The 24,124-nt window shown below is 48.3% G+C and overlaps 1 protein-coding gene across 10 annotated transcripts in view; it reads left to right on the top strand.

The window, feature by feature from the left end:
- The first annotated feature begins 316 nt into the window (after positions 1–316).
- The window catches only part of STIM1 (stromal interaction molecule 1), a 390,030-nt gene continuing 366,222 nt past the window's right edge, over positions 317–24,124 (top strand). For 4 of the 10 annotated variants that reach the window (XM_069203714.1, XM_069203711.1, XM_069203718.1 and 1 more), the window contains exon 1: positions 317–3,913. In XM_069203714.1, the coding sequence (XP_069059815.1) occupies positions 3,802–3,913 (112 nt within the window). In that variant the 5' untranslated portion in view covers positions 317–3,801. The remainder of the gene's footprint in view (positions 3,914–24,124) is intronic. The other 6 variants (XM_069203710.1, XM_069203712.1, XM_069203709.1 and 3 more) reach the window with 3 other exon arrangements.

Below are 24,124 nucleotides of genomic sequence, written 5' to 3'. Positions count from 1 at the left end.
AGTTTGTAATGGGGGCCCTAACCAATATATCAGAAGGGCTTAGAAGTAATTCAGCTACTCGCTGTATGTGACTTAAAGTGTGTAAATAACATAGAAATATCCCATTTAAACAAATGACCTCCATTGGCTTTAATGACACCAACATCTGAGGGCTCCCAACAGAGTTGGAGGTGTGAAGAGCCAAGAGAAGAAGGCTTACCGTTGCTCTTCTGTAGCCCTCCTCTGTCCTCGCGTGGGCGGGGCCTGTTTGCGGCGTGTTTCGCCGGGCGCGTGGGGCTTGCTCCGGAGCGCGGCGGGGGGCGTGGCCTGGCTCCGCGGGGCTTGCGCGCTGGGGAGGAGGAGCGGAAGCCGCCTTGTCGCAGTCCCGAGGCCGCCGCCTGTCCTGACAGCTGGAGCCGGAGCAGAGCCGCCGCGGACAGGAAGCCAGGGCGGCCGGGGTGACTCGGGTCCTGAGCCCGGAGAGGGGCGGAGAGCGGGCGGCCCGGGATCCAGGGCGCCCGGGACGGAGCTGCACCGGGGAGACTGCGACGAGAGACTGCTGCACCCGGGCGACGAGAGACTGCTGCACCCGGGCGACGAGAGACTGCTGCACCCGGGCGACGAGAGACTGCTGCACCCGGGCGAGGAGAGACTGCTGCACAGGGGCCAGGAGAGACTGCTGCACAGGGGCCAGGAGAGACTGCAGCTCCTGCTGCATCGGGTTAAAGAGGAGATTCCTGGGTCAGGGCAAAAAGAGACTGCTGCACCCGGGCAAGAAGAGACTGCTGCACACGGGCAAGAAGAGACTGCTGATCTGGGGGAAGGAGAGACTTCTGCATCAGGGCAAAAAGAGACTGCTGCACCTGGGCAAGGAGAGACTGCTGCACAGGGGTAAAAAGAGACTGCTGCACCCGGGCAAGGAGAGACTGCTGCACAGGGGTAAAAAGAGACTGCTGATCTGGGGGAAGAAGAGACTTCTGATCAGGGTAAAAAAGAGACTGCTGCACCTGGGCAAGTAGAGACTGCTGCCGCAGGGGTAAAAAGAGACTGCTGCTCTGGGGGAAGAAGATACTTCTTCACCAGGGTAAAAAAAGAGACTGCTGCACCTGGGCAAGGAGAGACTGCTGCTGTAGGGGTAAAAAGACTGCTGTTCCGGGGGAAGAAGAGACTTCTGCACCAAGGTAAAAAAGAGACTCCTGCACCCGGGCAAGAAGAGATCGCTGCAGCAGGGGTTAAAAGAGAGTTCTGCACCGGAGTAAAAAAGAGACTCCTGGCCAAGGGTGAGGAGAGACTGCTGGCTAATGATACGAGACTGCTGCAGGGTAGGAGCAGACTCTCCCAGTGCAAGAAGAGACTGTCGCCTGCCCGAGGGTTTGGAGAGACTGCTGCTCCAGAATAAGAACATCCTTGCGAAAGGAGACCGGTGCATCGGACTAAGAGGAGACTGCTGTTCAAGTTTTAAAAGCGACTTCTGCCTCCGGGTACGGAGAGACTGCTCTTCTATGCAGTTAGACAGCTGGCCGGTGGTGGAGGCTTGAGTGACGTCCGCCCCAGAGCACAAGAAGAGCGCTGTCTGAGGCTGTCTCTTCGTTGGTCGAACCAGGGATCTCCCAGGAGAGCATCCGAGACACCCTGCAGACCCCCAAGGACGGAGACTGCAAGAGACGTAGGTGAAGCATTGCACTCCTTCCGACATCCTGGTACCAGTGGAGAGGATGTTTATAAAGACTTCAGAGGAGGGCCTCTAGGCGCTTGGTGGATTGCACTCTCGAGAAGCACTTTGTAAGAGACAGCTGGGGCGCGAGCGTGGACCGATGAGAGACATCCAGGGTGCAGCGCTCTACCAAAGGCTGCTCCTAGGGTATGCACCATTGAACCACTGACAACTGAGCCACTGACACCTGTGGGGCCTTCAAGGACGAGGGCCTTGGCGGTGGAAAGCTGGGCGCTGTGAGGCCTGGTGCACCCTCAGGCCGCTAGAGTACAACCTGGGGAGCCCAGAAATGGATGGGATCTTGTCCTGCCCTTGAGCCAGAGTTGTCGAGACCTCTGCAGATCCTGCAGCACAGTCACTAAACTGGGGAAAGGGACACTGAGTGACCGTCCAGGACTCTCGCCTCCTGGCCACCCGTCCAGTGACCGCTTCCGGTGACATCTTTGGGCGAGTGCAGTAACTGGAGAGCCGGCGTCGCCCAGTAATCCCAGCCCTTTGATTGACACCGGGCCCTGTGGCCTGTCAGGAGGCCTGGGAGCGGAGCCTGCCCTGTGGCCTTGGAGGGGAGGCTACCTTGTGGCCTGTCCTGAGGCCTGGGAGGGGAGCCTGCCCTGTGGCCTGAGAGGGGAGCCTGCCCTGTGGCCTGAGAGGGGAACCTGCCCTGTGGCCTGAGAGGGGAGCCTGCCCTGTGGCCTGCCCTGTAGCCTGGGAGGGGAACCTGCCCTGTGGCCTGAGAGGGGAGCCTGCCCTGTGGCCTGAGAGGGGAACCTGCCCTGTGGCCTGTCCTGAGGCCTGGGAGGGGAGCCTGCCCTGTAGCCTGCCCTGTAGCCTGGGAGGGGAGCCTGCCTTGTGGCCTGTCCTGAGGCCTGGGAGGGGAGCCTGGCCTGTGAGGGGAGCCTGCCTTGTGGCTTGTCCTGAGGCCTGGGAGGGGAGCCTGCATTGTGGCCTGTCCTGAGGCCTGGGAGGGGAGCCTGGCCTGTGAGGGGAGCCTGCCTTGTGGCCTGTCCTGTGGCCAGTGAGTAGAGCCTGGCCTATGGCCTGGGAGGGGAGTCTGCCTTGTGTCCTGTCCTGTGGGCTGTGAGGGGAGTCTGCCTTGTGGCCTGTCCCGTGGGCTGTGAGGAGAGCCTGCTTTGTGTCCTGTCCTGTGGCCTGGGAAGGGTGTCTGCCCTGTGGCCTGGGAGGGGAGCCTGTCCTGAGGCCCTGAAAGCTGTGCGTCCTCCTCCTGTCCTGGCGCCCCCAGACTGACCCGGATCAGTGTGTGCCCTCCTATTTACAGAGGGGAATAACGAGGTTTGCTCAGCTGGAGTTTGGCCCGCACCAGGCTGGCTGCAGGATCAAGTGCTTAGCTTTATGCTTAAGGCTTCATTATTGAAGGCGCTAGAAAACTTTTTTTCACAATTATCACTGGCACATATAATAATTGTTATACTAACTCTTGATTCGCTGCTAAACATTCAAACTGTCACCTACCTTGGTGCGCAGCGGAGGCCCTGAATGTTAAGGGGCTATTTTCGAGCCCTAGGAAGTGGACAGGTTTTCTACAATATCCGATAAATACTGATATTCCAAAATCTTCTGCAGAAGGTGCACGTTTTAACATCGCGCTTCTGAGGACTGGAGCCATCCTGGTTGCCTTTGTAGCCAGGCCGGGCCCAGCAAGGGAGCCTGGACACCCCGAACTGCCTTTCTAAGAGGATTGTGGATTTCCAAACATCTCCGGTCTCTGGAAAAGACGGGGTTTTGCTTTGACACTTTGGAATTAGGCTGACACCGATGACCAATGGGAATGTGTCCGAGGAGTAGATGAAAGCGCTGCTATTTTTTTGTCCTATTTTCTCGCATTGTGTGCACACCCAGGTGAACTATTAAAGGACAGAACAGCGTTGCAGCATCCCCGGCCCCGCCTTGTTGGATGACTTTCAGCTGTGGATTTAAAGTAGCTCGAGTCCCAGGATTCACCTGCGTTGGCGTCCTGGGCAGTATCTGTTTCTAAAGGTACTTGTGGAATATCCGGGGAAGTGCTTGGGGTGATCCAGCTGCGACAGATGCCGAGAGGGCATTGACCCACGCCCGGAGGATACAGGCACCGGACCCGAGCATCACACACGATGGAGTTGTGGTCCAGGGTGGCGGTGTGGGTGCTCTGCGCGTCCCTCCTTCACCAGGGCCAAGGCGAGAAGCCCCCCGGACCCCCGGAGACCGAGGAGTCGGCCATCGCTGGTAAGCAGGGTCCTCTTGGGTATGGTAAAGTGGGATGGATGGCAGAGGCCTGGCACAACGCAGGCCTGCAGCCGGGGTACCCGTCGAACCAGTTTTGGGTGCGTCTTGGAACGAATGTAATAACATTTCTTCAGAACTGACCCGTCTTCTACTGAGGATGGGTGCAAAATGCTTCAAATTCTGTGTGTGACGAGTTGTGCTAGTGTCATTGTTAAGTGGTTGTTAGTAAGTTGTGTGTGAGAGGGGCAGGTGACGCTTCTCTTGGGGTTGGTCTGACTCGGGGCCAAGATGCTTGAATAGGCTTCTGAGAGACGAACACTTGCAAGCCACATCCTTAGCAGCGCCCTATTCTCTGCTAACAGCCCTGAAGTGCATCATTATTTTGCTGTGAAAGGCCAAACATCCCGCGCTAATGGTGGCTTTTATATTTAACAGACACGCATTTGTGTAACCGTTTAATCACCCTGACGCGCACAAACGCCTCTTATTTCATTAGAGTTTTGGCTTTTCCCCAGACAGTCTGGAAGTGTCACGGCCTGGGATGGATTTTGTTTTGAAGAGAGTTTTTCTCGCTTTAGAATTATCAATATTTTGGGCCTGTTGTTTGATCAGTTGCCATCGTCTGGTTACAGAACATGTCGTGACTGTTGAATTGCTGGCGGGAGCCAGGAACGAGCTTAGTGCGGGGCACGTTGTGGCCAAGTAAGTTAGGTGGTTGTAATTTAATTAAGGGTTGTAATTAAATGCTGTAAAATATCTAGGCTGATGGGTTAGACAGTTGGCTGCCTGGAATCAGCGACACAGCGCCTCGATCCTGGACTTTTTTCTTAACAGCCTAGTGCATTGTGGTTGCTGTAGTCTTGGTGTAGGTACTTTGCGGCAACTGAATTATCTCGCTAAAAGGAAAGTACCAAAGCTGGAAAGGTGTCCTGTAGACTTCTAAACTAGGCATTTTAAAACCTGTCGCCGATAACAGGAAGTTACTTAGTAAGCTAGCCTCAGGCCTGGTCACAGATAACCTTTTATAGCAGTCAAGAGGGCCACCGGAACTGCGAGGCACTGTAGAAGGGGCAGGTTTTGTTAAGCATTGTAGGGGAATGTATATGCCAGGCTTCTCCAGTGAGTGACTATTGAGCTGGCTGTAACACTACCTTAGAAGCTTTTCTTGGTCAAATTGTGTATATATGTGTATATATATATATATATATATATATATATATATATATATATATATATATATATATACACACAAAAATGCAAGTTTGTGTATGCCAGAAAAATGTGTATTTTCAAAACTCATAAGCTGATATTTGTCGAAAAATGGTTGAATTTCCAAAATATAATTAAAGCTAATGTTTGACTGCTAAATCAGTTGGCGCTGGTGAAGCTAATTGCTAATGTGTGTCCTTGGTGGCAGCGACATCGCTGCTATGTATTACCCAGGATGCACCGAGGTCACCCCTGCTGGTAATCTTGCATATGGTGGCTGCTGATGTAATCCTGCATTCACCAGGATGCAGTGGGGTGAACTGTGCTGGGATGAGAAGCAGTGTGCTCCCCCCTCCCCCCCCCTTGCTATTGTAATCCTGCTCGATGTCGTCACGATTACAACACTAATATGATTGGTAGCTCAGAATGATTTTCGCTGAATAGAAGTAGCTCTTATTACAGAAAAAGTTGGAGTCACCAGTTATATGCTCCTATCAGTAGGGGTTGGTCCATTCCACCTTATTTAAATGACTGTGTGAAGCGTGGTCCTGGTCAGTCTGTGTTGGCTTTGTAGCAGCCTGCCAGCCCCACTTGGCCACCACGAGCTAGTAAGGAGTTGGAGGATGGCATGGCGCTCAACCCCTATACGATGTGGGGTGATTGCGCTTTGCTGTGAGTTGTATGCAGGCAACATTTTTAGTTGATTATGACCACATGTACTGTCATGGACACTCATACTTGAGCCGAGGCTCAAACCGTGGTACTGGTGGTCTCTGTTTCTGCACGGTGGGCACTGATGCAAGGGCTGCAGGAGTGGAGGGTGAAGCTCCCTTGCCCCTTCCTATGCCACTTGTTGTTGTGACCATGGACTTCTACAGGTGGGGTCATTGATAAGGTCAGAGTGGACTAGCATCACAACAGGCCTGGAGGTTCAGGACCGGTGCAACCACCTCACGCAAACCTCAGGGCCAACTCCTAAGCCTGGCTCTGGATAGGAAGGAGATGCTTAAATAAATCAGGATTCGAATCCTGTGCCAGAAAATGCTCCCAATGCATTACAAAGTGGATATAGAGAATAAAGGGATTTGTTGGTCGTTTACCAAAGACCACAGTCTGATTGGTGGAGAGGAGAGTTGTAACTTGGCCCTCGCTCCTCACCCTTTGATCTGGAAACCTCTCCCTCTGATCTGGAAACCTCTCCCTCGGGGTGCTCAGGGGCATGCTTGTTAATAACTCACTACCTGACATTTCAGGGTGAAACTGCCCACCCTGTTTCTTCTCCAAGGCAAAAAAAAGTTAGTGTTTCCCAGCGGGAGTTGGGATAGTGTTATATAAATTCTAGTGCCTTAATATAGCGCCACTTTCTGCCCGTTCTTGGATTCTCCCGGAACCCTTCGACTTCAGCACCCGTGAGCAAGGAGTGAATATAGGTGGGTGTGTAACCTAAAGATCTGGGTACCTAAGTGCGTGAAGGGGGTGGGGAATGAATTAACTCCTGCTGAAACATCACCACAGTTACTGTCCGAGCATGAACTTGCAGATCTAGGATAGTTCCTGCATGGAGACGGGAGGTCAGCTCTGGACCTTGGATGACCCACCTGCTAATATTTATACTAAGGCTGTCCGTCTGTTAAGCGCTGCCCACAAACTGACGGTCACTTGGTTTGCTTATTAATAGCTGTTATTACTCAACTCGGTGATTCTTGTTCTGTGACCCTCCGTAGACTGAAAGGCTGTGTTGGCCCTTCCCGGATTTAATGGTTCCGGCTGGAGGATTATAAAACAATCTCTGCAGTAGCGCTGAACCTACTGAGTTACCTCAAATGTATGAAATCGTTAGAACACAAAAAAACATTCTCATCCTTATAAATGTAGTCACTTTTCTTTCCTTTTATTTTTGGGGGGGTTTCAATTTTATACATTCAACTTTTAACCATACTTATGTGCTTGCGCCAAAGAGTGACTGTCTCCTCTCGCTTTGCACTTGCTATGTACGTTCTGCTTATTTTTGTACGGTTTGGCGCATGTTCGGGGGGGGAGGTGGATTTTACGGACTTTTGGCCATGGGAAATAGATAAAGTTTCTAAAAAATAGTAGGTTCGCTGGTCCAGGGTTCAACAACGCACGAGCCCAGTGAGTGAACTGGGTGTTAGTTTTTGTGAGGGTGGATGGGTGTGGGCAGGAGGCCCACGTAACACATGTGGTGTTTGAAAGCAGCTTCACAACACGTTTAGCAAGGTAAAGGTGGAATAAGGGAGTAAACTTCTAAGTTTAAGGGGGCTCTACAGCTTCAAAGTATTTAGGCTTCTAAGAAGAGATGTGTTTCCACCCAGTGTCAAAGCTTCGTGCTTGGGGTGGAGGAGAGGTGGTTTTAGAGGGACATGGCTTGTTGGTGGAGCAGGATCTCACTAAAGCTTCTGAACTTATCTGGGTGGATGTCGGGCAGGTTCATAGCGGCCGCCCTTTGGCGTCTGCAGCGATAACCAGGTTCTTATATGTATTTATGGAATGCATAGTAGGATGTCATTAGAAATTGAATGTGGAGGCAGTTTACTCAGCGTTTTCTAAGCAATTGCGTTTACGACATTTCTCAGTTCGTTCTTTCCTCCTTCCTGATACTGGAGTGTGATACCTTTTATCTGGGTAATCTTGTTGAATGTGAGGCAGACTTCAACAAATCAACCTCCCGAAAGAATGCTTACCCTTGCTGGTCGGCCACAGGTCCTACACCAGGTTCTGTCTGTAGCAAACGTACAAGTGCTCTTTCACACCACTGTTTGGCTTTGAGGAGCCGAAAATAAGTTTGGTGCTCATCTGCATCAGTGGCCACAGTCCTTTTGTCTCTTGAGGTCTTTCAGAACCCCTTCAGTCTACACCCAAATACTGCTTGCGTCAATCCTCTCTCCCAAGAAGTACCAGGGCTGGGAATTCTCCTCCCCACCCCCAAACCCCCACCGCCTCTCTGAGAAGGCTCCACAGTGACAAAATAGCCACAAGCAGTCACTCATATGGCCACAGAGCCTATCTGCCCTGTACTGGGAGGGCTGGCTTATGATAGACTCATCTTCAGTAATTCCAGCCACCCATGCTCATACACACATTATAAAACTGTGGTTGTTCCTAGACTCTCTGGAGCATATGAGCGCTTTATAAATAATGAATAGTAATACTCTTGACTATAAATAAACATTGCATCACAGGAGAGCTATTGACATCTCTGAAGGTTTCTTCTATAACTGAGTAGGTCCCAAGTATTTTGGGCAAATTGTTAGTCAAATTGGTCATGTGAAGGATTCACCTTCCATTGTGAAACAAGGCCAGTAACTTCAGTCTTTGGTGTTGCATGAGTTTACAGGTCCCTCCCACCCTTCCTAGGTTCATATCTCCTGACCTCTTCCTCCACAGTAGACACCACGCTGACCTGGCGAAGGTAGCTTTAAAACCAAGGGACCCTCAGGCCATCTATAATGCAGTGCTTCCTTCAGGGGCAAGTCTGTTGATATAGGGCAGTCGTAAACGATGCGTTTGGGGTGCTCCCCTACATCATACGTATATATCTGTACAGTGGGTATTCACATTACATGTACTAAGAACATGTGAGCATCCTAGATAGAAGTTGTACATGGATGTTGGCTACGCCTGTGCTTCACAATGACTGATGAATACATCTTCCTAAAGAAAACACGAATGGACATGCAAATCATGGCAGGAACACTTTACGTACAATGATTGGCTTGATGACATGCCTTGCGGCTTTTTCCAGTTTGCTTCCTCTTCCAATTCGAAGGAAACCACGTATTGTGCCCGAAGGGTGCAAAACCTGATGTACAAGTAGTGTTTTTGTTGGAATTTGTACCCGGCTGGGCAGCTTTGCTCTCCGCCCCTGCACGCTAACATATTTTGCTTTTCAGCTAACTTGTTTTTTTATTTATTTTTATTTTGATGTATTATACATAAGTTTTTTGACTGTGCCTCTGGGACTCCTACAGAAAATGTTCCATCATGTTTCTAGCAGGTGGTTTGCTCAAGTGCTCTTCCTCACACCGTCCTCCTTTTGCGCCAAGTTTTAATCCCGCCCACAAACTTTATCCTTCTTAATCTGCGCCTGTTAATGTCCTGTCGCTGACTGGACTCTCTACTTCTCGCTTGACTCTGTGTTTTCGCTCTGGCTTGTCACCCAAGCTGTCTGTTACTAATGTTACCAGTTATTGCGCCTAGAGTGGGCGTTGGCTGTCCCAGAGGACCGCAGCTCTCTCACCTCTTGCTATTGGCTGCTTTGTGTATCATTCTGCCTCTTATGAAGTTAGTACACTGCAACGCATGACGGACTGTTGTCTATCTCAGAAGTACTCTGAGTCATCACAATTATATTTTGGTCTCTCCTAAATGCATCACTGAAACAAAAATGTTGGTCTCAGGGTATAATAATAGTCCTGGTGAGTGCTAATTTCTTCAAATAGGATGAGTTTTTTATTTTTATTTTCCGTTCAATGGGGGGGGCTCCATTTTAGACGACCCCTTTCTCTATTTGTCTCTTTTTTTTTTTTTTTCGTGTCTGTCTCCCTTCTCATCTCTCTTGTCACGTTTTACTTGTCACAGTGGCGGGTCATTCTCCTGAAGCCCACTTACCTTGACTCCATTTACCTCATTTTAGCACCTTTCTCTGCCCCTTCGCCGTGACTCCTACCATGTTAGTTGATTTTTTTTTCTCATTTTTTTTTTATTGCCTTCATAATCTTTCATCTTCCTTAACTCCCTCCTTTTAAACTTAGAATCGTCCCACCCCTTCCTTCTTTGTCTTTATTTCAATGCTCAGATTTAGCATTGCACTGGTACATTCGGGTATTATCCAGGGGTTAGGGGTACACAAACCTCTGACACAGCAACAGATTAAACAAGCATTTGCAATGCAGCGGGTCTCGCATTTCTCCGAGTTAGAGCTATTAGCAGTTGTAAACTCCCAACCGGACTTTTCTTTCCTCATTAAATGGGAAAAAAAGAGCACGATCGCGCTGCTACATTTCACTCGTAGTGAAACCTATCGGCAAAAGTGCAATTATCTATGTAACCGGCAAAAGTGCAATTAACTATGTAACAGGGCGAAGTCATGCAACGTGCTCGACTTCTGCCCAGCGAGATCACGCTGCAAAAAAAGAGAAAAAGTAGTCCACAAACTTGACAGAAAACAGCGAGCCTCGCATGTTTTCAGTACTTGGTCGCTGGTCGAGGGCTAACCACCGGAAAAGGCATGACGTATGCGTGCCTTCCACTAATGAAGCCCACGAACCAATGACACTGACGTGACATGGACAGGGCTCCGAGCCCTTTTCTAACTACTACAGCGTCTCGCAAGCGCATTCTAGCGCAGGCTCGACCCTAAAAAGAATAGCTGCAGCCCAGGCTACTTTTGCAGCGTGAATACTTGCACAGATACCAGCCTCTTATAAAACCATCTGCTGGTCTTTACGTCAATTTGGAAATGGTCCTTTCCATAAAGTCTGTCTCCTGTTTAACTTCCTTGTGGGCCGTTTTGGGTGCTCACTTTGGATCCTTGGATGTGCGCATCAGCTGACCCTCCACCCCCATACATCAGCTGACCCTCTCCCCCCATTTACCTTTCTCCCTTTGACAATTAGGAGCAATCATTTCTGCCTCTCCATCCTCAGCAGTGCCTGTCTGCTCACAGTAGCTCCACGTTTGCTCTTCTGGCAGGCAGATAGTTCCTCGATGTTGCCTGGCAAGACAAAGTGGTGCGAATCTACAGCAGCTAAGGAAACTCCCAGGTTAGTGTCTGGATTACAAATAGGTACGCAGGCCATATATAGCAGGCCTCCTCAAATCCCTGGCTGAAATACTCATGATTACAGTATTAACAAGCATTTGCAATGCACTGGGTATCTCATTTGCTGGAGTTAGAGCTATTATAGTGTAAAGTCCTAACCTGACTTTTCTTGCCACATAAACTGATAATGAAAAGTAAAACAATTGCACATATGCAAGTGGACGGTTGCCATGAGCGTGAAGGAGACACAGAAAAGGAAACAGAAGTTCGCTCGCAGTGAAACGTATCGTCAAAAGTGCAATTATCCATCTAACGGGCAAAAGTAGAATTATCCATGTAACCAGCAAAAGCAGAATTATCTATGTAACAGGGTTGATGTCAGGCAAAGCGCTCGACTAAAGTCCAGCGGGATCTCGCTGTGTAGAAAATAAAAAGAAATAGTGCAGAAACCATTCAGAAAACATGGAGCCTCGTATGTTTTCAGTAGCTTACCTGTGCGGTCGAGGAGGGCTAAACACCGTAACAGGCATGACGTATGAATGCCTTTCACTAATGAAATCAAGCTAATTTTAAAAGGCAAGCCCACGAACCAACTTAACTCATGGGCGTGGTTAAAAGCCCACAGAGAGATTACAACAGGGGCCAGAGCGCTTGGGCCTGCTCGACACTAGAAAGGGATGTGAGGTGGGATTGTCTGAGCTGCCTATTTTTCTGTCTGCTCCAACACAACCATAGACTATGCAGTGAATCTCTCAGCTGCACCGTCCCTGTTCTGCCTGCTCTGTGCATTACTTCTTGTCCTGCTCTTCTCAGTATCTTTAGATGAGATTGAGGGAATTTGTAAAGTTATTTTTTTTTTTTTTTTTAATTCTCTGAAAGCTGTTTTCAGACCTCTTAGGGCATGTCCACATGGTTACTTTGATAAACCCTGTTTTGGGATCCACCAGTATAACCTGGGCAGCAGCACGTTGACTATGGTCTTTGGTTTCCATTTTGTTTAGTTTGTGTATAATCTGATTCAAATTTGCTCTTAGAGTTTTTAACCAATTTGAAAGTTTGCTGATGAGTCAAAATACCTTCCCTCTGCGCTCATTTGTCCCTGTGGTTTGGAAACGAGCAAAGCGGTAAGCCTTCCCGTTACCTCGGCTTCGCTCATTCCGCGTCCTCTGGTATCTGTTTCATATTATGTGAGAGCCGGAATCGCTGACTCTTCTCTTCAGTACAAGTTTTTGGCTCTGCAATCCAAGCCAACTTCCTTTTTTGCTTGATTTGCTGTATTTTCCTAGCTGGCACCTTGCAGAATTTAAGTGAATTTTAGTCTGATTTTGGCTTCCTGTTAAAGTGAAAAGAAAGGTCTGCCTGGGTTTGGTTTTCATGCAGTCAGCAGAATAATGACCCATGTTATCTTCCTCTTCTAGGCCCCTGAGCTCTCTGAAGTACAACAAAAAGTGATGGATGGAATGCCAGCATCAGTCTCAGCCACTGGTAATTACTAGGGGTGCATCCCAATCCATCGTTGGTTGGCACATCATGCCCCCTCAGTTTAGACCCGGCCAGGACCCTGCTCTATGTGTGTCACCCTAAGTGGGACAGGTATGCTCAGATGTGGGTCCCATGTACAGTGTGCCACTGGAATCAAGCTATACCTGACTTGTGAGTCTTAACTAGGGTGAACCTGGTCCTGGGTTGCTTGTGTTCTGCTTCGGAGAGGACCTGTCCCCACTGCAGCAGGGTCAAGACTGATTTGCATATGATTCGGTCCAAACTGAAGTGGCATGGTGTGCAAAATAATGATAGACTGGGATGTGGTGCAAGGTAATTCGCAGTGGCTGAGATTAAATCAAACTTTCAATCAAGCTATCAATCAAGCTTTCTATCTATCCTTTTTGTGTGTACTTCATTGAACTCTCAGAGGCACAGGCTCGGAGAGCCGAGCTCTCGGAGGCACATGCTCAGAGACCTGGGCTCTCAGAGGCACATGCTCAGAAAGCTATGGTCAGAGAGCCGAGCTCTCTGAGGCCCAGGCTCAGAGATTTGAGCTCTCTGAGTATGTGCCCCAGAATAACAGCCTGCTTGTTTTGTGTGGCAAGAATGGGTTGGTGCCCAGTGGGAGGAGCCTGTTCCTGGCAGGTAGTACCTGCTCTAGATTCCCGGGGTGGATGTGCACGTGATGGAATATATGACTTGTGCAAACTTTCTTATAAAGCATTAGAACGTTGTGCACAAAGGAGTTCACAGGCATTACCTGCACTAGGGCAATACTTGGTTTAGCTCCTGGAAGCGTCCCAGATTTTTATGATCTAAAGCAGCATTTACCCACAATGACCAGATGCACACGAGTTTTAGGATATCTACATATGAAAAACCTACATTCTGTGCATCTAAACAGAAGCCCTTTATGCAATGATTATCCTGTAAATCTGACATGACCTGCGGGTGCGGGGAACTACTAATTCTGACCTCCCCAAAAGTTACCTTGATAGCATGTTCACGAGTAGATGGGTCGGGGATGATGTTAAACCTCAGTTTCATGAGGCAGTGGGTCCTGAGACAAGGCACCACACAGCATATCAGAACTACAGATGATTAAGCAAGGAACTCACAATGTGAGTTATAGGCGAGATTTAGAAAAATGTTTCCAAGATTTATTAAACTCAATTTGTAATTGCCAATGCATAAGCCAGTGCCATAAATGTTCTCAGAGACTGGGCAATACATACTAAACAGCAAAATCAAAAAAGGACTATAGAGGAAATCCTCTTGTAATACAGAATAAAAACTGCAAAATCCTCGTGGTGTGAGCAAAAGTAATAATTTCATCAAATCACAGCACAGTTCTAATAAACGTCATATTGCCTTACCATCTAAGCACTATCCCACTATGCGAATATTGATCGAGTCCCTCTATGCTAAAGTCATCCGGAGATGACAACACAAACTAGTTAAAAAAGAATAGTAAACTATTGTGAATGACTAATGTACTGTGAACATGCAGAAGAGACTCTGGGTTGCTGATAAAAGTACTAAACTCACATTGGAAAACTATCTTCGAGAACAGCAAGAACAACATCAGTGGAAATAAACCAAAACAATTGTGCTTGCCCATGTGCTGCAGAAATATTAAATAGTTAACATCGAGGATAGAACACCCATTTTTTTAACAAGATGGCGTTGAGGCACAGCTGAGGCCTAGTTAGCATAAGTCATGAAGAAAGCTTATGATTGGATATGTGGCAAATTTGTATAGGTGCACAAATGCCCATGGGCATCAAGGTGCTAAGAAATTAGTCCTGCTATACAACTCAGCAGTAGGCTAGAACCTGATTGCACAGATGGAACTAAAACCTCCCTGAAGGCCGAAAAAGCCAGGTCTTTAATGCTTTCCTGAAGGGAGTGTGCATTTTCAGACAGGTGTGATGATGAGGAAGAGAGTTCCAGAGAGTCGCTGCCGCGAATGAGAAAGCTCCGCCTCCCTATCTCTTTTTTTCAAACTCTGGAGACAACAACCCAATTGTGATTTGCAGAGTGGAGATTTCTTTATGGCATTTACCACTGAAACATGGTTTTAATCCCATCAGGATTCACGGTGTGTAGAGCTTCATGCACAATACATAATGCCTTGACCATAATGCTCTTTTTTGGCCGGAAGCCACTGGAGTTCAAGGAAGCCTTTGGAAACTGACTGCCGTTTAGGGATGCCCAGCATCAGTCGTGCCTCTGCGTTCTCCACTACATGCAGCACAGCTTGAGTTGTCTTGTTGGTTTCAAGATATAGTGCATTGCAATAGTCAATCCTAGAGGAGACAAACGAGAGATAAATGAAAATACTTTCCTCGGCAGCCCAAAAGAGCGTATAGGCTCGGCAAGAGGAGAGACGTATAGGTTGAACAGTGTGGGGCTCAGGGACGAACCCAGTGGAATCCCACATGGTGGGATTTAAACTGATTCACCTGTCACCATCTGGGATCTGTCTTTGAGGAAAGAAATTATCAGTTTCAAAGCCACATGTTTAAGTCCCAATTGCTGTAAGCGTTTGGTGAGCTGGGATCGCCTTCCCTATATCAGCTAGGCACCTGATGCTGTCTGTTGCAGATACCAAAGCTGTTTCTGTTCCAGGATTACTTCTGACCCTGAACTGCGAAACGTCCTTTGTTCCAGTTCAGAAGTAATCATGGAACAGCTTATAAGACACAGAAAATGTGTTTCAAAAGCAATAACCTCAAATAAATGTAGACATGTAACTTCGAGTGTAAACTAGCATTTTGTACAATATTGTTAGTGCACAGTTTTATAAATGCACTAAAACCATTTACAAACCTAGTCCTCTTCGACCTAAAGTAGACATTAATGTTGAAATAAAATACCTTGTGAGCTACTGCAATACCAGGCGTGAACGTAAATAGAGATGGAAGCCTAGTTCCACGTAAGTACCTGGAGAGCAGTGGAGGCAGAAATGCACAAGAACACTAAAATGCAGTATGACTACAAACTAGGGTGACTGAGTGCAAACTACTGCAGTGCTCTGGGTCAGGAGAAACTGGGTCTGGGTAACGGGTCAAAGCTCAGTTTTCCACGAAGCCTGAAGGGTGTGTGGCGGAATCAAGCGTGTGGCTGGCATGGTCAGGGTCACCTGGTCAAGCTTCACACTGAAGCCCCCTCTAAGAGTATGGCTAGTCTGAAGCTTGGGACTGAGTCAGCGGGTCTCAGCAGGTGGACACGATGTTGGGTGGCAGCGGAGGAGTGGTGGGACCAACCGGGAGTCTGAGGAGAACCAGGGAAGCGCCTTACCCACCCGGCTGCTTGTTTTCAGCATGTAGTTAGAGCCACATTTGCCTTAAGCCAGTAGAGCCAGCTTGACCTCAGTGCCAGCGCAGGAAAATGCCATTTAACACTTGGTAGCTGCCCTGATGAAGCGGGCAGGATCTGCTGCCGGAGATCCAGGGGGAAGCACTGCTTCTCAGGAAGTCCACCCAACGAGAATCCGCCTGTCTGCAGATGAAAACATGCACCTTCCTCTAGAGCAAACCTGCCTGGTCCTGGTCTGTCAGTTGTTAAACTCCCAGGCTAGGGTGCAGAGGCCTGGCAAGGGTGCCACGGAGCCTAATGCCCATGGCCAGTTAGATGCCGGGTCGGGTTCCCTGACCACCCTCATTGGGATTTGATAGGAGGGTGAAATATATTGCGCTATTGTTGGAATATACATCCACCCACCCAGCCACACCACTCGGCCTTCCCCCACCCCGAGTCAATATTACAAATTCTGGATCAATGCAAAGCCTTCCAGGCCGGTCCCAGGCCCTGCTTTCCCCATGCTGTGGCATTGCCCTTTCTCCCGTCTTCTTCTTGCTTTTAAACCCGTTTTGAGAGTGCCGCCTTCTTGCTTTTCCCTCGTTAGCACTTTTGTCTGCCTTCTCCTTGCTTTTTCTCATTTTACCTGCTTTCTGCTTGCTTTTCCTCCCGTTTTTGTGTGCCTTTTTCCTTACTTTTCCCTTGTTTTCACTGCTTTCTCCTTGCTTTCCCCCCTGTTTTTGTGTGCCAGCTCCTTGAAACCCTCACGGGTGAATTGCCACACTTTATAAATCCTTGTTTGATTGATTCTGCCCAAATGAAGTAGGGTTACAGACATAGGTTGAGCCTGAGGAATGCAATCCCTAAGCCACATTAGAACACAATCTTTGAGTCTATCCCTCACTAGGTGTAGAACCTACAGAAACACCATGGGACCAACAGAAATGATAAAGTTTGTGGTCTCTAGAAACAGCATAACACTTGCAGCATGTAGACAATAGCTTCCAAGTGCCCTACATCATGCGACTCCCGCAGCCAGTCCTTGTTTTCCATCCTGCAGCACATTGCATTTTGGGACTTGTAGTTTTGATTTTAATTCTTCCTGATCCCAGCAGGTGGTGTTTGCTAGAAAACCAGGAGTTACTGAATGTGTCACGCAAGAGATGGGGCCAGGTGGCCGTTATTAGTGGAAGGCGAGGTTCGCTCTACGGTATACGCATGACCACACTCCATCCTCACACGGGTACCCACTGAGAGCCATATGGCCCTCTGTTACCATGTAGACGCCATACGAGCAACAAACGAAAGGTAGAACAACTTGAGCATGCTTAGGTAAAGCTTTGGCCTGCACTGAAACATAACACCATGGGTTTTCTTGGCAGTGCTTTTCTAAAATAGGTGTGACCTGCTCTGTTGCGTGTCCTTTTGGCACAGCCCGCTTGCTTTCAGAAGCACTCTGCATACAGAGAGGTGTGTGAAGGTGCAGGAGCTCTAAAAGCGGCCATAACCTCTTGTGAAACAGCTTCATGTGGCTCCATATGAACACCAAGGCGCTGGGGCAGGTCGCTTCCCTGCTGCTGATTATATACATTGAACTTTAAATATAGTCAGTGTTTACTTTGGGGGCTGGGGTATCTGTGGCCTTACAGGGTGCAGGTTGAACATACAATAATGAACACATTGACCTAACTCCAAAGTGATTCAAGTAAACTCTGTCGGAGGACCTGGCATTGCTGCTGTGAACGTCGGGTTGTCTACCTGGAGCAGCCCACTTCTTATTTATATAGATGCCGAAACACATTGGAAACGTGGTACCTGATGGGACCACCAGGCTGCTTCGTACCTGGTTAACTTCAACTTAGTCCAAAAATACCATTGTCTTGTGTGAGGTCTCCAGCTCCGTCTTTGTTCTTGAGGCTTTTGTTACTATCATGTGTTTCGTCTAGGGTACTTTTTGTTAGTGTTTTTAGCTTCTCCATTGTGTTTTTTTTTTGTTTTGTTTTTTACAGACGGTGGCTCATTATATTTTCCACTCTTTCTGTGAGAAAACTTCTTGTGCAATAATCATTCAGGGAGTCTTCTCATTCACTGCATCTACATTCAGATATTCTCTTCTCCCGACTGCATTTTTATTGATGCCGGCTACATCATGCCTCTTTTCTATCTCCTGAAGGAGTAGAGAAGTGGGTTGAGTTGGGGCAGTTCAGCGAGCTGTAATCTGCAAGGGGTTTAAAGCCTTAAACTGATACTGTGGATAAATATGTGGGACCCAAGACCTAAACGCATTTCAAGATGACACATTGAATTTTTCCTCCTCAGAGGGTTGGTGTTGTATGATGGAATCCAGGCGGTTGTGAGGAAAAATAGGAGCTTGTAACTGTTGGCCGCTTGTGGCTGGATTAGATCCAGCAGACCGCATCACCAGGTAAGGCTCTGCCCTGCTGGTGCATATCACAAGTGGCCTCGGCTGCCTCCTCCATTTCATTTACGAGTGATGCCACCAGGGGCCACCTTCCAGCTGGACCTCAGGAGAGAGACCTTTGAGACCTTGGTCTTGGCTAGATGAATTGTCTTTGCCTCGCTCCGTACCACCGCTCATTTTAAGTGATGCAGAGCGGTTGTAAGGTGACATGCTGGTGGTATATAAAAAACGTACCTTCATTATTTATTTAATGTGCCCACAGGCATGAGGGATATTTTTTTTCCAAAGCGATAGAAGGTGATGTTGTTTGGAAGTCTTCTTTTCTGAGGTGGACTTGTCACTTCATGTTTCTGCTTCTGTTGAGCCCCAGGCAGGGGTGTGGAATTTAATAAAATATCTACTTGCCGATGGGACAGGTTGCTCACATATCTACTTGCCCTGTAAAAAAAATCTACTTGTCCCTTTGGTGCCATGTAGGACAGCAACAAATGATGGCAGCAATCTCATTATACAAGAGCTCTGATAACAGCCTCCCTGATTATGTCAGGGCTAACACTATAGTAGGATTTGAATACTAGTACGTTTCTTATTATGCCACCTGTCTGCAGTTCTACGTACAGGGGCTGAAGGTAGCGGTAAGCAGTAGCTCCAGGGTTGGAATGCCCTTTTGAGTCTGTGCAAACCGACTTACTTGTGTGTTTTAAAGGTTTTCACCAGCTCTTCTCTAATCTTTTCCGAGAATGTTGGAAATTTACCCCTCACAGGGTTCAGAAGTAAAACTTCTTTCAGGGTTGGGGAAAAAAGTGGTTGGAGGAGAAAATGAATGTTCAACAGATGCTTCCATGAGCAAATCTATACTTGCATATTTTCTTCTGCTAAAATATAGGTTACAGATATTTTCTAGGAGTACGATTCCCTGGTCTACTTCTGTAAATCATTGTGAATTCATGAGATCCGTAAATCTGCACTAACAAATACCATGGGTACACTTTTGTGACTTTTTTTTTTAAATAATTGAGTAGTTTTGTTCAGTACCATGAACTACTATGGCAATGTGTGCTTTTTGAGACCAACACATATTTTTGCTTTTTGCCAATGTTTGTTACAGTAGTGAGGGCCCTGCTGCTTCCACAACGATAAAGCTTTACAAAAGCCATGCTAGATACGCATTGACAAACTCAAAGGTCTGACCACCGATGCCAGAACTCTTGGCTTTGCAAATGCTTGTTTATTGTCATTTCTCCCATAATCTTGTTGAAATTGGTTACACTGACTGCCCATTATGAATATTTTTTTTTTATGCTACCATACATCAACACATTTTTACTCAATAGTGCTTCAAAGAAATGGTACATAAAATTTCAGTTTAGTAAAACATTTTTTCTTATTGCATTTTTTTGTGAATGTTGTATTTTGAAAGCAAAGAAGCAACAATCTTGCTGTGAACCTTCTGCAAATATTTTCATTTAATCAGAGAGCATTCTGTGAGCGTTTTACGTAGCATCATATTGTTAAACATTGTAAATGGTGTACACTTTTTTTTATTTTTTTACTGGAAGCAGTCAGTAGTGCAGTCGGAGCTTACACCATTTATTTGGAACGCTCACCCTAATAATAAAGGTTTTGCATTAATGAACCATAAATACAAGTTTGAATCGCATTAACATATAGACACAAATATGACTTCAACTGCAGACAATTCCTTTCTCAGTTCCATAATGTAGTACTGTAATTTGGCAGACAAAGGGTTTGTGCTGCAGGGGGTTTTGCCTACTTGTCCCGAGGACAAAATAAATCTGGAAACGTGTTGTCCTTGGCCACAAACAATATGTCCCGGGCGTCAGGCTATAGGAATTCCACACCCCTGCCCAGGACAGGACCCCATAGCGCATGCTGTGTTTCACCATCAGTGTGGGCAGCCCTCACGCGCCTTCCATCTCCTTGACGCCCTCTTGAAAACTTTGACACAAACCTTCCCTTTGGATGACATCAGTGATCGCGCTAGATGAACTTGGAATGAGTAGCTGAAGTTGAATCCATGATTGGCTGTAGAGTAGTCGGGGTTTGATGGGTGAGGCCAGGGAGAGGTGGGTGGGACACTGCCTGTGTGACAGGTGACCCTGTATCCTCTGGTGAGAATCACCTTAGCTATACCCCAGTTCTCCGAGTAACCTCTTCATGGGTAGCACCACAGAGGGGTATTTAAGATCAGGCTCCTGTGGTCGGAGTGTTTTTCTGAGGGTGCCAGGAGGCGCTTTCAGTTTCAGCGCGCTATCTGTTCCCTCAGCCTGAGGCCTTTATGGGCACACATCGGGCCCTCGTCTCCAAGTATCTTCGAGTAACATCTTCCCTCAGCGAGTTCACATCACTGTTGTGTTTTCTCTCTGCTTCTAGTCGGTTTGAAACCACTTCCTGGTTACCACTTCCGCTCCTCCTTGGCTGTCCTGACACCAGGGCAGACTAGAGTGTGTTATAATGCGTCCAGTTCTTGCCTGAAAGTGGCTGCGAGAACCCCACCTCTTTCTGGGGTACCCCATTATACTTCATCAGCTTACACCTGTGTGATACCTGCCCGGGGCCGGCTCTAGCGCTGGGGGGGGCCTGGGACAAGAATCTTATGTCCCCCTGTGAACCCCCACCCCCACTTAACCCACCAGCCTTACAAACCTGAATTCCTAACCTAGGGTTGAAAAGTGTATTTTGCGCCCCCGGGTGTCTGCTCGCGGCGTGTTCTGCTCTGAAGGCAGCTCTTGTCTGCAACAAGAAACCCAAGCCAGAAGGCGCTTGAAATAAACGACCCCAGGAAACTTCGGCCATTGCACGATTCAGAGAAGGTGGTAACTTGGATATGGAACTGGGGGGGCGGGGGGCACACAAATTTGATGTGTGAAAGGAAGACTGAAAAATATCAAAGGGGACCACGAGAGAACTAAAATGACAGAAAAAGTAACGGAATGGAAGGTCAGAGATAAATACATGAATAGAATACGACTGCCACGAAACCCATTTTTGGTGGTGGGGCTGAGAGGGGCATGAGAGACCCCCCACCGCATTATATGGAATAAAATATCGACATTTAGTGTGAAAACCTTATTGCAAACAGTCTTCCTTTTCCACATCCTTAAAAGCATTTGCACTTCAGCATTGTCTTTCTTTGGCCCAGATAGCTGGACTAGGGTTTTTTATATATTTATTTTTTATCCAATCAGAAGTGTTCAACCAAGAGAAAAGAGCCACCTCTGTCTCACTGGTTCTCAAAGACTGGGCAGGGCACCAAAAGAAGACCACGGGGACTTGAGGCTGTTTGCAAAAATAAAATTAAAAAAAAACATGCGAAGCTGCCTCAAAATCTTTGTGTTTCTGAAATGCCATCAGAGTTTTGCTGTTGGATTTGGCAGAATTATGTTGCGAAAGGCTACAATTAAACATATTGAATTAAAAAAACGTAAAAAAATAAATAAAATATCCAACCTCCTTTTCCAAACCCTCTACAATGATTTAGCATATACAATGGTCATACTCTCTCAGAATTTATTGCCAATTTTGTCCTTTGGTGATGGAAGGTCCCATTAGAATCCTTGGGCAGCCCAGGGGTGTTCCTTATGGTCGCTGCTTGGACACACTAGTGATTTGTGTATCGTTCAGTGATGGGTGCGCTATATGCGGACATTGTTGTTCGTGATATCTGTGCGGCTTCACGCCATTCTCCGTAATCCAAAATCTGAATTATCTATTATTCCATCACTTTATAGGTACGCCCTCTTCCATCCAGCCCTCCCCGTATCTGATGTGCTATTTTGATAGAATCGCATATCTTTGGGGCTTGCAGTGGTGGCCACAATCTTATGTTGTATGTTGTGTTGTTTGTGGAGCTATCCGAAGGGTATCCAGGCGCATCAACCTGGAAGTGCCCACCACTGAGTCTGGTTCAATCCTTTGGGGTCACAATTCTTGAACGCTAACTCTTGGGTACACCCACCGCCTAACTTATTAACTAACCCTTGATTTATCAACCACAAGTGATATTGTGTTAACAAGTCGAAAAGTATGGTTAAAAAGTAATTTTGCGTAATAACTTTTATTTTTAGGTTTTTGGTTGAAATCTCCCAAGAGCTCACACATTGTCCATTCTTCAGTCAGTTACAGTATGGCAGGGGGAGGTGGTGTGTGTGTGCCTGTATCCCTTTCTTAAGCCCCATCTTTACCAACCGTGTTGTGACGTCCTGAAGCACCCCAAGGGTGCATCTGTTGGTTCATTCACGGGGGAAGGATGCTCGGCCTGCCTCCCTGCTCCTGACACAGGTGACCAGGTCCACCACTCGGACGTGCTTTCTGGGTCCAGCCTGCACCCGGGTCTGTCATCTGGTTTTCTTCTTGCAGGCGTTTGTTACCCTATACATAGTTGGGCTGCTTGTTTTCCCGTTTGCTTCCTTGTATTTGCATGTGATTCAGACATTAGCCCACGGTAATTGTCTGTGTGCAGGGTGGATGCTTGAATGTGCTTTTCCTTCCCTGTTCCCCCCACGCCTGCTACCATCTGCTTGGCTCGCCCTGCACTGCTCTCCAGGGACAACTGTGTTGTGGGTTTAGCGCAGGGTCACACGGGCTGTCAGCCTGTTTAAAAGATTAAGATGTCTCTCAGCTTGGGCGGGGAAACGGGTGTCTCTGAACTGGTCGTGAGGGGGAGGAGGCCAGGTGCCTCTGAGCCTGCGTAGTAGGCAAGTGTGTCAGACTGTGAGGGGGAGTGAGCAGGTGTGTGAGCCTGTGCAGTGGGCAGGTGTGTGAGCCTTTGTGGGAGGTGGGTGGTCGAATGTGTGAACCTGTGTGGGTGGCCAGGTGTCTTAGCCCGTGTGCGGTGGGCAAGCGGGTGTATTGGCGGTCTCTGAGCCTTTGTGGTAGGTAGTTGTGTGAGTCTGTGTGGAGGTGGTCAGTCAGGTGTGTGAGGCTGTGTGGTGGGGAAAGGTCAGTGTGTGAACCTGTGTGGTGGGTGGGTGGGAAGGTGTCTTGGGTGTGTCTGGGCCTGTGTGGTGGACAGGTGTGTGAGCTTGTGTAGGGGTGGGTGGCTAGGTGTGTGAACCTGTGTGGGAGGTGGGCAGGCAGGTGTCTTGGATATCTGAGCCTGTGTGGTGGGCAGGTGTGTGAGCCTGTGTGGGGACAGTCGCTCAGGTGTGTGAGCCTGTGTTAGGGTGGGCAGGTGTGTGAGCCTGTGTGGGGACGGCTGCTCAGGTGTGTGAGCCTGTGTTATGGTGGGTGGGCAGGTGTCTTGGGTGTCACTGAGCCTGTGGTGGGCAGGTGTGATATCCTGTGTGTGGGAAGGGGTTGTTGGGTAGTTGTGTGGGGGATGGGTGGGCAGGCAGGTGTTAGCCTGTGTGGTGGTGGGTGGGCAGTTGAGTGAGCCTGTTTGGGAGGTGTCTTGGGTGTCTTTGAGCCTGTGTAGTGGTAGGTGTGTGAACCTGTGTGGTTGCAGTTGTGGGAGGCTGTGTGTGGGGGTGAGTGTTTCAGGTGGGTTAGCCTGTGTGGGTGGTGGGTGGGCAGGTGTGTTGGGTGTCTCTGGTCCTGTGTGGTGGGCAGGTGTCTGAGGCTTTGTGGGGGGGTAGGTGGGAGTGTCTTGGGTGCCGTGGATCCTGTGTGGTGGCAGGTGTGTGAACCTGTGTGGTTGCAGGTGTGAGTGTGTATAAATATATGTGTGTGCGTGGGGGGGTTTCAGGTGTGTGAGCCTGTGGGGGGGGGGGGGTTGGGGGTGGGCAGGCAGTTGTGGGAGCCTGTGTGGGAGGTGTCTTGGGTGTCTTGGAGCCTGTGTGGTGGCAGGTGTGTGAGCCTTTGTGGGTCTGGGTGGGTAGGTGTCTTGGTTGTCTCTTACCCTATTTTGGTGGCCAGGTGTGTGAGCCTGTGTGGGAGGTGGACAGGTAGGTGTCTTGAATGCCTGAGCCTGTGTGGTGGGCAGGTGTGTGAGCCTGTGGGGGTGGTCGGTCGGTCAGGTGTGTGAGCTTGTGTTAGGGGTGGGTGGGCA

Source organism: Pleurodeles waltl, chromosome 8 (assembly GCF_031143425.1).
Source record: "Pleurodeles waltl isolate 20211129_DDA chromosome 8, aPleWal1.hap1.20221129, whole genome shotgun sequence".
Lineage (NCBI taxonomy): Eukaryota > Metazoa > Chordata > Amphibia > Caudata > Salamandridae > Pleurodeles > Pleurodeles waltl.
This window is presented reverse-complemented; position numbering and strand designations above follow the sequence as displayed.